Source organism: Ochotona princeps, chromosome 8 (assembly GCF_030435755.1).
Source record: "Ochotona princeps isolate mOchPri1 chromosome 8, mOchPri1.hap1, whole genome shotgun sequence".
NCBI classification, from domain to species: domain Eukaryota; kingdom Metazoa; phylum Chordata; class Mammalia; order Lagomorpha; family Ochotonidae; genus Ochotona; species Ochotona princeps.
In genome coordinates this window covers 50,000,641-50,014,945 of record NC_080839.1, presented here as the reverse complement: position 1 = coordinate 50,014,945, position 14,305 = coordinate 50,000,641, and the positions used below count along the sequence as shown (strand labels likewise).

At 41.1% G+C, this 14,305-nt stretch overlaps 1 protein-coding gene across 1 annotated transcript in view; it reads right to left on the bottom strand.

Moving 5' to 3' along the window:
* Positions 1-680: 680 nt before the first annotated feature.
* LRPPRC (leucine rich pentatricopeptide repeat containing) overlaps positions 681-14,305 on the bottom strand; it is an 89,298-nt gene continuing 75,673 nt past the window's right edge. The window contains exons 31-38 of the mRNA XM_012926245.2: positions 13,638-13,726; positions 10,485-10,686; positions 8,762-8,901; positions 8,545-8,660; positions 6,114-6,188; positions 3,946-4,030; positions 1,543-1,685; positions 681-888 (exon numbers count right to left, since the gene is read on the bottom strand). Coding sequence (XP_012781699.2) covers positions 832-888; positions 1,543-1,685; positions 3,946-4,030; positions 6,114-6,188; positions 8,545-8,660; positions 8,762-8,901; positions 10,485-10,686; positions 13,638-13,726 — 907 coding nt within the window. The 3' untranslated portion in view covers positions 681-831. The remainder of the gene's footprint in view (positions 889-1,542; positions 1,686-3,945; positions 4,031-6,113; positions 6,189-8,544; positions 8,661-8,761; positions 8,902-10,484; positions 10,687-13,637; positions 13,727-14,305) is intronic.

The window sequence follows — 14,305 nt, the reverse complement described above, 5'->3', positions numbered from 1 at the left end:
CCACTTAGCTCCCTGCTTGTGACCTTGGAAAGCAGTCGAGGACAGCCCGAAGCCTTGGGACCCTGCACCTGCATGGCAGACCCAGAGGAGGCACTGGACTCCTGGCTTCCGATCAGCACAGCTCTGGCTGTTGTGGCCACTTGTGGGAGTGAATCAATGGATGGAAGATCTAGCTCTCTGTCTCTCCTCCTCTCTGTGTATCTGACTTTCCAATGAACAAAACAACAACAACAACAAAAAAGAAAGAAACAAAAGTGAGAGGGCCTGGAATGTTCTATTTTGAACTCACCAAGACTCAATTTGAAAGAATCTGTGGGTGCCCCTGGGGAGCGGGTGGAAGGCGCACATGCTGCATGTGCGCTTCTGGGAGATGATACACGGCACTCGGGCTGAGGGCAGGCCACATGCTCACTGGGAAACAGCACGCTGGGTTAAGCATCCCACATGCAAAGAACTGCTATCATTGGCTATCAAGCAGTGGAAGTTAAACATGGTGTGTCTAGTTCTAAAAATTTTCAGATAAGCATTAACAAGCAATTCTTAAAGGAATAATATTTTCATGAAAAAACAATAAATAGAGCAGGAAAACTGATGGTGACCACCAGAAGGACCCTGCAGAGTTATGGCTTCACACAGAGGAGCCTTGAAGAGAGCAACACAGGTTTACTACGAGCCAGTGCACACAGACTGGCAGTAAGACTCAGAATGTATCACAGTTCACAAAGTACTTAAAAAAAGTTATTTTTCACTTTATTTTTTTTTCAGGTATATTTTACAAATAACATTTAGATCATAATCACAGATACATGTACTGCACAGTGCCTCCTTGTCTCACGAGGGTTTTTCCCTTGATTCCTTTAGCTGGTTTGCATAGAATTTAAAAGTTTCCTGTTTATAAGGAGAAAAAGAAGGGGAAGTAGACAAAGAGGTCATGGCCAGAGGTAATGGCATAAAACTCAAATCATGAAGCAAAGCGGTCCCCGAGCTCAGTGCCACCCCTCCTGCTTCCTGAAATCGATAGTTCGGGGCCCCAGTGCGGAGTTCAGGTCAGGAGCACGAGCTTCTGCCGTGAACAGGCATGTATTTCAGTGGGTGTGCGAAGCCAAGATGACAGTCAATGCAGATGTGCCTTCTCTTACTGAACAGAGCAAACTCAGTTTCCTAGATGAAGAAATACTAAGCAAAAACCATTTCATTTGACATGAGTAAGTAATCAGCAGTGACATACACTTGGCTGCTGAAATCCAGGCCACTGAAGCCCGTTTCAAGCTGAAACAACAGGAGAACCGCCCCCAGGACATGGAATAATCTCCCACCTTGGGCGGCAGGTCTGCCACAGCCCAGTAAGGAATAACGTAAGTCACCCCAAGGGGCTCTGCCTCCCAAAGTCACGGACACGGTCTCCAAGCCCTGCCCCGAGGGTCCTGCACAAAGACCTAAACCTCAAGTAACTAAGTAGCCCACCTTTTTCTTATGTGTTACTATGGGGTACATATAAATCTATGGAGGCATTTCCTCCCCTTAACTAAGAAAAATACTCACAGGGGGCTCCGTGAAAGGGACAGGCTCTCCAGCATCCTTCAGCAAAACGGCATAACGCTTCAGAAACATATCATTCAATGGCACATTCTGCGCAGTCAAGTGCTCATATAGTGCTTTAGCAGATGCCACGTCTTTGTCCAGGGCTGGCCAAAGTTAAAAAGAAGAAGGTATTTAGCACAGGCAAACACAACCATTTCACCAAAGCTCTCAGCTGTTCAGGGACTCCTGCACCCATCTGTCCCGAGATACACGAAGAATTAACCTCCTTCAACAAGAAGTCACACTCAAGATCTACCCCACCCATTTGGCATCAGTCGCCAGAAACGTGAAGGGAAAGGACAGATGGCTACACTTAAGGGTCTTCGGAACAATACGAATGGCAGTGCCCACCTCACGGGCATCCGTGACTACACGGAGGCGCCCAGTTACACGGTAATAAGTACATACTCCAGCTTTCTGCTTAAAACCACTCTGAATCCAAGGAAATCTAGCCTGTAGTAGTGAGGGGCAGGGAAGCAATGTAAAAACCTGTGCATCTGCACGGATATCAAGAATAGCAGCACTCTTTCCTATTGTAAAATAAACAAATAAGAATTCACCACCATGACAAACAGAAGCTCTATGGGAAGACATTAACTAAGACTTACTCCATTTGAAGAGCACAGGGATCTAGTGGGTGAGATTAGCTGGCTCTTGCCTTGTGGCTACTTAGCTGTTTTAAAATATTTAGTCAAGAGGGAGAGAGAGGAAGGAAGAGAGAGAGAGACAGAGACAGAGAGAGACAGAGATAAGATCTTCCATCTGCTGGAAGATTTCCAAATGCCTACAACAATTGGGGCTGGGCCAGGCTGAAGCTCAGAACTCCATGTGAGTGGTAAGGACCCAAGCAAGCACTTGGGCCACCTTCTGCAGACTACATGGTGTAAATTAGCAGGAGGCTAGATCAGAAGCAGAGCAGCTGGAATATGAAGTGGTGCTCTAATATGGGCTGCTGTCACACGCTGCATGGTAAACCTGGCCCTACATCATTTAAAATTGTTAACATCCCAGGACCTACCAAACCCCTACAGGAAGGCAGGGTGAACCCGCAGGGTTGTGGTGAGCAGCTGAACAATCACTGCCTCTGTCCCCAAGTTAGATCACCCAGATAGTAGTCACATACGAGGATTTTGGGCCATTTGACATCATTTCATGCTATTAGTCACTGGAAATATGCTAAGGTTTTTGACTACAGTTCCATTTTGAGCAACAGTATGTTCCCCTCATAATGGAGACCCAATCTACCAGTATGATGGCTGAGCGTTTTATAGAGCCGAAACTAAAATCAGCCAAGCAACTCCTTCCATACACCAGGCCTCCAGTGAACCTGGCAAGTGGGACAATTAATTGCCCATCTGGCAGACTTCAGCCTGGCTCCCCTTTTGAATGCCACAGCCTGGCAATCAAGGAGCTGGCTTGTCAGGAGACTGGAAGTACAACTGTGACTTGAGGGTTTTATTATCTCAAAGGTGTAAACAGGAAGCAAAAAACTGAAGGAGCAGAAAGACAAATCATGTGAGTCTCTAACGTGAATCTATTTCAGGCTCCAGGCACAGGATCTTGGAGGACTGAATTGGTTTCTTTTTATTTTATTTTATTTAAAAGACAGAGTTACATAAAGAAAAAGAGAGACACAAAGGGAGATCTTCCATTCACATGTTCACTCTTCAAATGGTTCCAATGGCTGGGGCTGAGCCATCCCAAAGCCAGGAGCCTAGAACTCCATTCAGCTCCATGTGGTTTCCCAGGCTCATTAGCAGGGAGCTGGATGGGAAGCAGAGCAGCCAAGACTCAAACTGGTGCTAACATGAGATGCAAGTGTCCCAGACAGACAGACATACAGCATACCACCAAGGCGAATTGCCCAAATGGTTTCTAACATGTAAATCCAAGTGAAGTCCAGTTCATTCCTGGAGTCTGGGGTCCAACTCCACATATAATGTATATTTTGTAAATGTAGTTATAAAACATACATTCTAGGGGCTGGCACAATGGCACAATGGGTTAATCCTCCGTGTGAAAGTGCTAACATCCCATATCAGTGCCAGTTCATGTCCCAGCTGCTCCACTTCCCATCCAGCTCCCTGCTCGTGACCTGGGAAAGCAAGAGAATGGCTCAAACCCCTTATCAATCAGCTCTGGCCACTGCAGCCATTCTTTTTTATCTGTAAATCTGCCTTTCTAATAAAAATAAAAAAACCAAAAGTGTTTAAAACATATTTTCTAGAACTAAGTGAAGTGTTTATGTCAAAGTGGTTATCTGATATTTAGCACTACTCCTTTCAGCTGAAGAGTACCACTTAGTCAACCACACATTGACTTGAAATCACTTAAACAATAATACAGTCAGAATAAAATTATTACCATAGCTTTTCATGACAGAAGTGTATGCTTCTTCCTTGTCAATTAATTCAGGAATCAATTCTAACAAAGATTTCAGGACTGGTGCCTAGCAAGTTAAACAGAGATAATATTATCACTAATTCAAAACAGTGAAATAGAACTGGTGCACTAACATTATACAAGAAAATCTTGAAAATCATTGTAACAGAATTACATTTATTTAATTTAATGACCAACTTATTTTGCATATTTTAGTGCTGATTTCAACTACATTTATTGCCAAGACAAAAAAGTATTTTCCAAAGTTAATGCAATTTCACTTAAAATCCCATGAAGATCTTTCTGAAATACCTAAATTTGATAGGATTTATCTGGATACTATATTTTCCAATTAACAAAAGAAGCTTTTTTTACTCAGCTGGCAGCCTACTACAAAGAAATGACCAAATCCTGAGAGGATATGAGCTCAGGATTTTCAAGTGTCCGCATTTCTGATAAGATGAGAAGAATTCAAAAATTCTCAAAGTTCCCTTCCATGATATTTACAGAGCGTCTCCAGGATCTCACTTCTCACTGCCTCCACAGGTATGCAGATCTGCTCTGGTTTTCTTTCCTGTAGTCATGACGTTCAGAGCTGGCAAACCTAGCCCACAACTACTGAGTTGCCCCCTGGCCTGGCCCTCCTGCCTGGGAACCCACCAGCAGACTGTCAAACTACTTGTGGCCTGTTTCCATCTCCTCAGGAGATGCTTTATCTGACCTAACTGCTCTCTTGCAAAGAACAGGACACTTGTAACCGTCCTGGTAAAAACCATAAACCCCTTGTGAGTAGTCACTCAGTCGGGTCCTAGACCTGCATATTTCCTGGACATTTGGCATTTCCAAGTCTCCAAGCACATGGCTCCCTGTACATTCCTTGCCCCATTTCCTAAGACAAGTAGGCACAGCTCCACACCTGCTATGACAAACACCTTTAGATGGCCCACGACTTTTAATTATGGAAACTAAATAGTCTCTGAAAGCAAAACCAAAATAAACAGGTACTAAATATTTCCTAAAAGTTGTTTGTTGTGAGTTACCGATTTCTTTAAAAAAGCGCAAAATGAACTGATCAGGTTATTTTCAAAGATGTGGGGGGAAGAGGGAGGAGAATGTGGTATTAGGGGACATCAAATTCCCAGTACAGAAGCAACCTAAATGCTTCACAGCAAATAAACGTCATCATCAGAACTCAGCCAGGAACTTCAGAAAGTGTTCAAATAATGAATGTTGGGGTATCCAGGGTTCACTGCGTAAAACTATATCCCCTCAAAACGTTTTTAATATGCCTTTATCTTTGCTTTTTAAAAAAGATTTATTTATTTTTATTGCAAAGTCAGACATATATAGAGAGAAGGAGGGACAGAGAGGAAAATCCTCTGTCCATCGATTCACTCCTGAAGCTGCTGCAACAGCTGGAGCTGATCCAATCCGAAGCCAAGGAGCCCAGTCTCCCATGCATGTGCAGTGTCCCAAGGCTGGGAGCCATGCTCAACTCCTTTTCCAGGCCACAAGCAGGGAGCTGGATGGGAAGTGGGGCCGCTGGGATTAGAACCGGTGCCCATATGGGATCTTGTGTGTTAAAAGTGAGGACTTCAGCAGCAAGGCTATTGTGCTGGGCCCTGTGGTTTCTTTAAACATCAAAAACAGGACTTGGATTGTTACACTTACATGTGTTTCTTTTGCAGGAATAAATATTGCCACTGTATTAATGAGAACTGTAACGTGGGCCACCATACCCATTTTTCTTGACAGTACTACACCTGATAAATGGTCACAAGCCACCTGCCGGATGACACCTGCAGGGAAGGCACCCTCAGTAGCTCCCCCACACTAGCCAATGCACCGGAGTTACCTAAGCTAAAAGGTATTTAGTTTCCAGGGCCTTCTTTCAGGAATCTTAATGCACACCTATAGGAAGAGAGAATTCATGACAAGCATTTCTTTCTGTTTGTTTCTAGTCCAACTAAGGAGTTAGAACTCACTCCCTGCTACATTCTAAAAAAAAAAAAAAATCAGTATTGACAAGCAAAATCTTCAGTCTCAATAGTGTTTTCAGTAAGGTCCTAAACCAGCAAGCCCTCAAGTTAACCCCCAGCCTGAGAGTGGCTGACAACACCGCTCATTTGGTAACAAGTAAAGCGCGGTACCTTTCCTGGTTTCTGAGAGGTCCTGATACAGAACACCAACAGAACGGGGGTCTGCTCGGCAATCGCGCTGCATCTCTGAAAATGCAAACGTTGTTCAGTAAGTGAGCATTTCTGATAAACAAGCAGATTGAGGTGAATATTTTCAATTAGGAAGCTCATGACAATGCAGCAGTGGATCATTACCAACAAGAAGGCCTAACAGTCAACCTTTTTTTTTTTGAAGGGGCGGGAAAAAGGAAAACAAGTATAAGCTACGCCAAGCTCTGGTGAACGCTGACTCTGGCGCTACAAGAACAAAGTTTGTTTAAAAAGAAAAGGGAAAAAATTAAACTAATGCTTCTTCAACAATCACAGAATAAGGCTTAGGACTGCAAAGGAAGAGGAAAAAAAGAAACACGATTCCTCTCCAATTATACTGCCAAGCATTCACAAGTGAGTTGGGGATCATAAGGTTAATTATACATTTAATAAGGTGTCAGGGAGATAACTGCTCGTTTCTTTATAAAAATTAAAATGTACAAAGCAAGTTCTCTTTAAAGTATAATTACCTACACTTATGCATACAAAAGGACTGATTTCAATCTCTCTATTTTATAAAAGGCTTTCATTGCAACAGACAGCCAGTGCTTGAGAAAGAGACAAAAGTTAAACTAAAAAAAAAAAGTTTACATGACAGACCAGATAAATCAAGTGTCTACCCAACCTGCAATGCTATAGTAAAATCAAATATGGCAAGACAATATTTTAGTTTACACTCATCGCAGATGTCACTCTCTGAAGCTCCTTTAAGCACACTGCTCTTTCAAGGCCTTAAAACATTGTCAATTCTAAAACGAAGAGAACAAAAGCATTTTTGGGGACACACAGCACATTTACATTAGAAACTCATGTTCTTGACATCTGTGAAGAACGTATTCTTCACTCTGGCGAGAATCATCTTTACTGACGAGCAGGTGAAGCCCAGGCGTAGGGCCACTCATGGGCAAGAGAGACCGCTATATACACTTTGGCTTGGAGCTGCCATCAAGAGCCCTTGCACAGGGCAGCTATGGCCACTCCTCGCTGGCAGCCTGTGCTAGACAGTTCTGGAGACTGCAGAGGAGCACACACTAGTGGACGGACAAGTGCTGAGTTCATAGGAGTCGTGACCACTCCTCTGATGCACCGCCTCCCATTAGGCTGGACAGTGAGGGACCCACTCTCCTCATCGTAGCTGCTGAGAGATGCCAAGGGCCAGAGTTTCTTTTTCCCAATATATTCCTACAAGCCTTGCCCGCCATAAACTGCTTTCCTAAGAAAAAAAAATTTAAAAGGAGGGGGATGAAAAAAGCAGACAAAATCAAGCAGCCACAAACAAAAACCCACCAACCAACCAAACAGAAAAACTAATTAACTGCAGTCTCTCTGTTCAGAAACAAACGTAAAACCTCAGAAGCAGTGCCAATTTAGAGTTTTTATAAAACTCTGTCAAAACCAAAAAATTCTTCAGGAACTCCTTCTAAAAACGACATGGGATTCTTGTCCAACTTGATGGAACTTTAAGAATTAAAACAGGAGCTCCAATGAAAGGGTACAGTTTTACCTTCCCAATTGACTTAAGGTATTTCACAGCTGCTAGAAATGTGAGTGAATATAATACTATTTACCATCAGAAATTGGTCCCAAGCCTCAATTTGACAGAGGGAGTCTACACAAACACAGCCGCTGGAGGGATCAGGATGACTGTTTGACTGCCACCTGCTGGGAAGGGGCTCCCGGCAGTGCCTGTTTGTGTACACTGCCAGTGGCAGCTCAGATCACCCACCGTTCTGTCGCACTTGGCGCACGCAGCTTTATATTTAGCGCTGTTAAAATGGAATGAATGTGGTTGTCTCCCTCCCCGAAGATTGCTAATTTAACAGCGAGTAGGGCCACAAAGACCCGCATTTGTCATTTAATGTGTCTGTGACACACAAGTGAATAGAAAGCAAATTCAACTCTTAATAAATCTTGAATAAGGTGCTGAGAATGTTTGAGTATTCAAGTGAGAAGCTGCATTTGAAAAGCAAACATTTCCTACTTTTTGTTTGCAAACTGTGTTGCCATGGTGAGGCACAGTGTTTGGAACATTAGAGAAATTAAAGTAAGAAATCAAAGGAATTGGTATTTTGCATTACCTATCTGCACAGAAACATTTGTCTTGAAGTCACTTCAGTGCCACCCCTTCCTAATTAGGACATCTCTGGTCCTATCTGGGATCACGAAAACTGGCAGCCTACTAACTATAATCCAATCCTGGTCAGGCAACCTCAATTCACACTGAATTTAAATGTGCCAGCAGCAGCACCACGTTTTATTTCCAGTGTTCTGTCACACACTTTTGTCTAGAAATTTCTCAGGTTACTTTTCACAGGCTGCAAGCCCTCTTTGCTCCTTGAGGAGATGATCATACCTGTAGCAGGGCTCTGGCGTCCTCTGTCTTGCCTGTATTCACCAGCTGAAGGAAGAAATCGGTGACAGGTTTATAAACTGCAAACTGATTGGCCAATCTCTCTGCCATGATGCTCACTGGAACAAGAGGTAAGAAGACTCTTTGTTACAGCACAGATAATTACACACACGCCAAAGAAATTCGGTCTGGGCTCAGCTTTTTGTGTTCTTCAACTTACACTTTTCAGCTGCTGGATCCAGCTGCTCCTCTATTACTTTCCTGAACAAGTAAGACAAGCCAAAGAACTGGGGTTCCACGGTTGGAGTCCCTGAAGTAAGCATGTTTTCAATGTTTTCAACAGCAACATCTACTTTATTGCTATGACAGAAAGCAAAATATGTTATTAATGATGTTTGCTTTTACATTAATATTGCTGGCAATTTTACACTAAGAACTTACTCTTATATCTGTGGAAATATTTTAGCGGAAAAAAAAGTAACTGTGTTTACAATTAATTAAAAACATGATGCAACTTGAGTCCCACCACATTTAGGTAGCAGAGCCATCACTGGGTGGTTCATGCTGCAGTATCATCCATCACGCTCTCCTCTACTGCAGTAAAAACAGAGTGCTCTAGAGATGATATCAAACAACTGTTTGTAGAAGAATCAACAAAGGTAACCTAGAAATACTGTAACTTCAATACTTCACTTGATTTTGTGTTTCTCTGGCTATAAAGTAAATATTTCTTTGAATGTTGTAATTTTGACTTTATGGTTATTTCCCTATGAAGCAGACAATACTTATTAACCCTGAATATTCAGAGAGGCTGGTAATGTCTTCTCTTGTCAGGTACATTTAGAAAAAGTTCAAACCTAAAGTTTTCTGAAGCATTTTCATACTTTACGTTGTGAAAAGAAATCAGCTACAATGGCTTCATTTAACCAGTTATGCCAACAATTTATTCATGTATATGTCTACTTAAAGTAATCTGCAACTATTGATAGTATATATAGTATTCTAAATCTTAATAAATTTCATGTTGAAAATTATTACAGCAAACAAAATAATTCACTAACTAGTAAAGAATGCTCTATTACAACACATTTTACCTTTGTGCTTCATTTACACAATAAACAGTGAATAAAAACATATTCTCCAAATAATGTGAAACTGTGTTTAAGTGGTAACAGTTGAAATTCCATCTGTCTCTTATTTGGGTAATTTCGTTGATCAGGTAACTTAGAATAATCTCATCTTCTTAGGAAGGGAAAAGTTCTATTTGGGGAAATAGTTTAAAAGGTAAAACAGAACATAACCTCTGCTCAATGAAACAGGGACAGAATAAGCAAACAAAAATACTGCAACAGCAAACATATTTTAAAGTTACATGAGGTCATTAAATTTATATGTTAATTGTCAAAGAACATTTTTCCACAAAGACATCAAGAGTGTCAATTCCTGATTTTTTCCTATGAATGTTCAACTTGAACAAGGTGCTTTGCATGTGAGGTTACTAAATATCAAGGCTTTATTTACTCGTCCAGTGGTGTTAAGACAGTGTATTCCAAATACCTCCTCTTTTGTGGGTTAGCATCACGATGGGAACCAGGGGAAATGGAAATGCCTTTTTTTAAAAAAAAAAAAAAAAACTAAGCTTGCTCTGTCTCACCATATTCTACAAGGGTATCACTTTCAAGACCGTGGACAAACACAAGACATCGTAGCTTTTGTAATCAAATATTTAGTCAAGAAGTCTGGACAAGAAAAATCAGTAATTCTGGAGCACATTTTTAGCAATTTGACAAATGCTGTTTATTATACAATTTAAGAGATAGTGACTATAAAGAATTTCCTATGCACTTACCATGATTTCCAGATGCCTAAGAGTTCTTAAAGGTGTATTTGAGATACTGCTCATCCATGGAAACGAAGGAAAAGAAAACTAAAAAAATACTTACTTTTTTATTTGTGCCAAAGCAATGTTATTGATGAAAACCATATTTGAAAGTCCAATCGAGTCAAGCCCATGAACCATCTTCTGAATTGCTTCTATGCTTTGGACATCACCCTTCAAGGCCAGTGCCTGGATCAGGCGGGTCACTGCCAGCCTCGAGGGTACCTGCTCCTGATTCAAGGCAGTTTTCAGCACTGCCACAGCATCTGAGATAGAAAAGCACAAGACTGAGTTCTTGTAGGACTCATACTGACTAACACATTTTGAAAACCAGCTATTAAGAAAATACAAATGCTATCAACAGTGAGTTGAAAAGTTCAGAAAAATACACATAAAAATAATTTTAAAAATTAAAGTTTCAAAAAGGAACTTCATGCATTCCTATATTTGATTAACTCAGAGATTATGCATTTATACACATTTCCAATATCCCAAAGACTTGTTTCTTAAAAACAATGTCATTCACACAAAAGTGAAAGCAAACTGGAATACCCAATTTTTACACCCCTAGATTGAGACACCTCACAGGTATTTTATTGTGTTAAGGTTTCCAAGAAAATACAGCTTACTTGAATCCTCCAGCTAGAGCCAGTGGGCTTCTGTTCACACTTTTCAAATTGTTTGCTTACAGATGTTTGACACACCATTTCAACTTACAACTCACTGCAAATGCAACAAAACACTGAACTCATGGTAAACAAGGGACAGAGTATTACTGCATATGAGCTACAACCATGGATTTCTAACTATCAAGGCAATGCCAACGAGGCCAACCCAAGACTCTTAAAGCCACTTTCTAAGGAGGAACTACTTGTCTGACATACAAGATCAAGGTAAGGGTAGTAAATAAATAAGGGTAATGAGTCAATTAAAAACAATACAGTGAAAAACAGGATGAATTTACTATTCGTTATTGAATAAACAACTTACAGTTATTCCAAATCTACAAACAGTTGAAATCAGTGATTCCCAAGTGAGGATAAATAATTTGTGGAAAACAAAATAGGTGCTTAGATTTTGTTGCTAGCAGACCAAAGTAACAACAGCAAAATAGAACATGAGGTTAGCAACCAAAACTTGACTTTACTGAGCTTCAAGATAGGCATGGCACCTAGCCCCACAATCACAATTACCCTCTCAGAGCTCTCAGAGCTAAGAATCCATTTTACAAATAAGTCACAGGTACACAAGCATCGAGATCATATTGTGATCATCAACTGGAGTCTAACCAATCCAGAGCCTGCGTGGGAAGGTGGTATGTGTGCATGACACAGTGAGGGTGAAGAGAACGGATCATTTTATGTCTATCTAAAGGCAACACAAAAACCTGTAACCTACATCAAGTTCTCATACAAGACTAGCCTTCTGTACCGCTAGTATCTTCAACAGCGCCCTACCCCCACACCCGTGCCCTATCCCCTCCCCCATAAGTCTTTTTCAACCTTGTCACTCAATTCCAACACTGACTCAACCGCTCACTAGTGATACTGATGTAAAGGTGCCAGGTACCATATCAACTCTGCCACGGTATGGGGGATACAAAATTACATTAAGATTACACTTGCATTATTTTTTCTCCCTACTTTAAATGGGACTGAGAAAAAGAAACTTGAAAGAAATGACACACGAACCAAAGGGGATTTAAAAAATCCTGAGCTCTGGCTAGTTACGCAGCAATGTGAGGATGGGAATTGGGCCAACATTGTTCCCATCTTCACGAGAGATGGCTTTTCTCCATCGGCCTGTGAGCATGTGCTGAGCACAGGGAGGGGCAGCAGCGGGGGTCCCAGTTTCTGCTCTCGAACCACCTCACCCAAGATGAGCAGTAAGAAAAACTGGCAGCACACCACACCACACCACATGCCTCACATATACATAAGATAGCAGGTCAGAGTCGGCTCAAAAATGAACCCCTATTTCCGCATCGTCAGAAACATAAGCTCATTTACAAAAGGAACAGGCTGAACCTTTCAATGTCTTACACTGCTTTCTCATTTGTATGTAAAATTCAACCTGATGAACAACCTTTTCTATCGGAAGTAAAATGAAAGCTTTTAAAGTTTTAGCAGTAAGCTCTACACACCATTCAATGATGATTTACTACTGCCTAAAAGACTCTCTGGGTGGTTGTGCCTTGACTGTAGGATGCTGAAGTGCAAATGTTGCAAAGCAGAAATTACCACGCACACATGCAGTCCTGGTCACAGGAGGCAGGCCCATAGCTGCACACCAGACAGTAACTTTCTCTCCAGGAAGTAAATCTGTTTTATGCACAGGCAAGTGAGGATGAGGGCCATCATTACAGACCGAGAGAAAAAGCAGGCGATGTGTGCTTAGCTGATCAAGAACTTCAGCTGTTCTTACAGCTCTCCTTAAGTAAGCTCCGTTGTATTAGCAAATTCGTGGGGCTACGGCACTAAAATTCCAAGTAAAATGCAGCAGACCTACATTCAGGGAGTCACCATTGCTCCCCCCTCCTTGGCAGCTCATTCATCAGACTTCAGATCCAAGTCCACACCGTTGAGTACCCACAAATCAACAGCCTCTATCCCTATCCTCACCGAGGTCACTGCCACATCTTCCCATTTTGTTATCTTAATATACACTGTATTTTATTGCTTTTGGTACTATGAACTATTAAAAAAGTATTAGATTGTTTTAACAATCAATATTATAATCATTTGGTGCACAATCCCACACATTTAACACTCAATTTAACTCATTTGCTATCTCACACACAACCAACACAAAATGCAAGAAACAACTGCTGGCAATTGTTTCAGATGCTCTAAAGTATGTTAATTTCCAAAGCAAAATGACTTGTCCTGTGAATTTTAACGCACTTGAAAGCCTGTACTTTCTCTTGTTCTGGAACACAAATTTTGCATGTCTGAAGAGCTGTGATTCATCTTAAGAAAACCCATCTTGTGTTAAATGGAATGGAAACTGGACTAAGTGGTCAAATGACAAGTACATTCATATTCAAGCTGTATTATAAATGCATGTACAGTAATTTACGTCTCTCAGCTACCACAAAAGGCTCTTGATAAGCAGGTAATTTGCTAAATGGACTCCTTTATCCAAGTATTCGAAGGGCGTTACAAGAAAAATCTGCAGAGGCATTAATGTGACGTAAAGGTCAAGCATTGTGACATACCTTTCAAATAATCCCGCCTAACTTGCGCTGTGATGAGGAGGCTGTTGGCAGCATCGTTCAGTGTGAAGCCCTTGATGTGGGTCTCAGCGCTAAAAGAAGCAGACATTTAGAAAGGAATTACTGACATGCTTCTGATACGATAATAAATGGTTGAGCACCAAGGTGAAATTATAAAAACTACTGTTCGTATGTTAAAAATATTGCTGCAAAATATCGACCTGGAGACAGCTTTTGTGTTATCCTGTCAATGGTTATAGAAGGATAATTTTTTTTTGCATTCTGACAGATGACAAAGTTGGAAATGAGCAACAAAAGAAACAAAGTACAAGATTTTTTTTAAACAATCGGTTCAGATTCTTGAATGCTGACATATTAGATGACTAAAATAACTGCATGCCCTGCATTGTTCGGCTGCATCCTAAGCGGGATACTTTTCTCCTTTTTCTCCATTCACCATGATTATAAAATGCAAAACTATTCTTCCAGCAACAAAAACGAACATTTATTTTCAGTACTATATATTTAAAATATAAACCAAAGCATACTACCAACCAACACCATATCATTTGGTTGATTAATTTTCAAATTTCTGTCATGTAGATACATGCAGTTTTTAACACTTTTAAGCCTATCGTAGAACTAAAGCCGTTGTTATACAAAAATGAAAT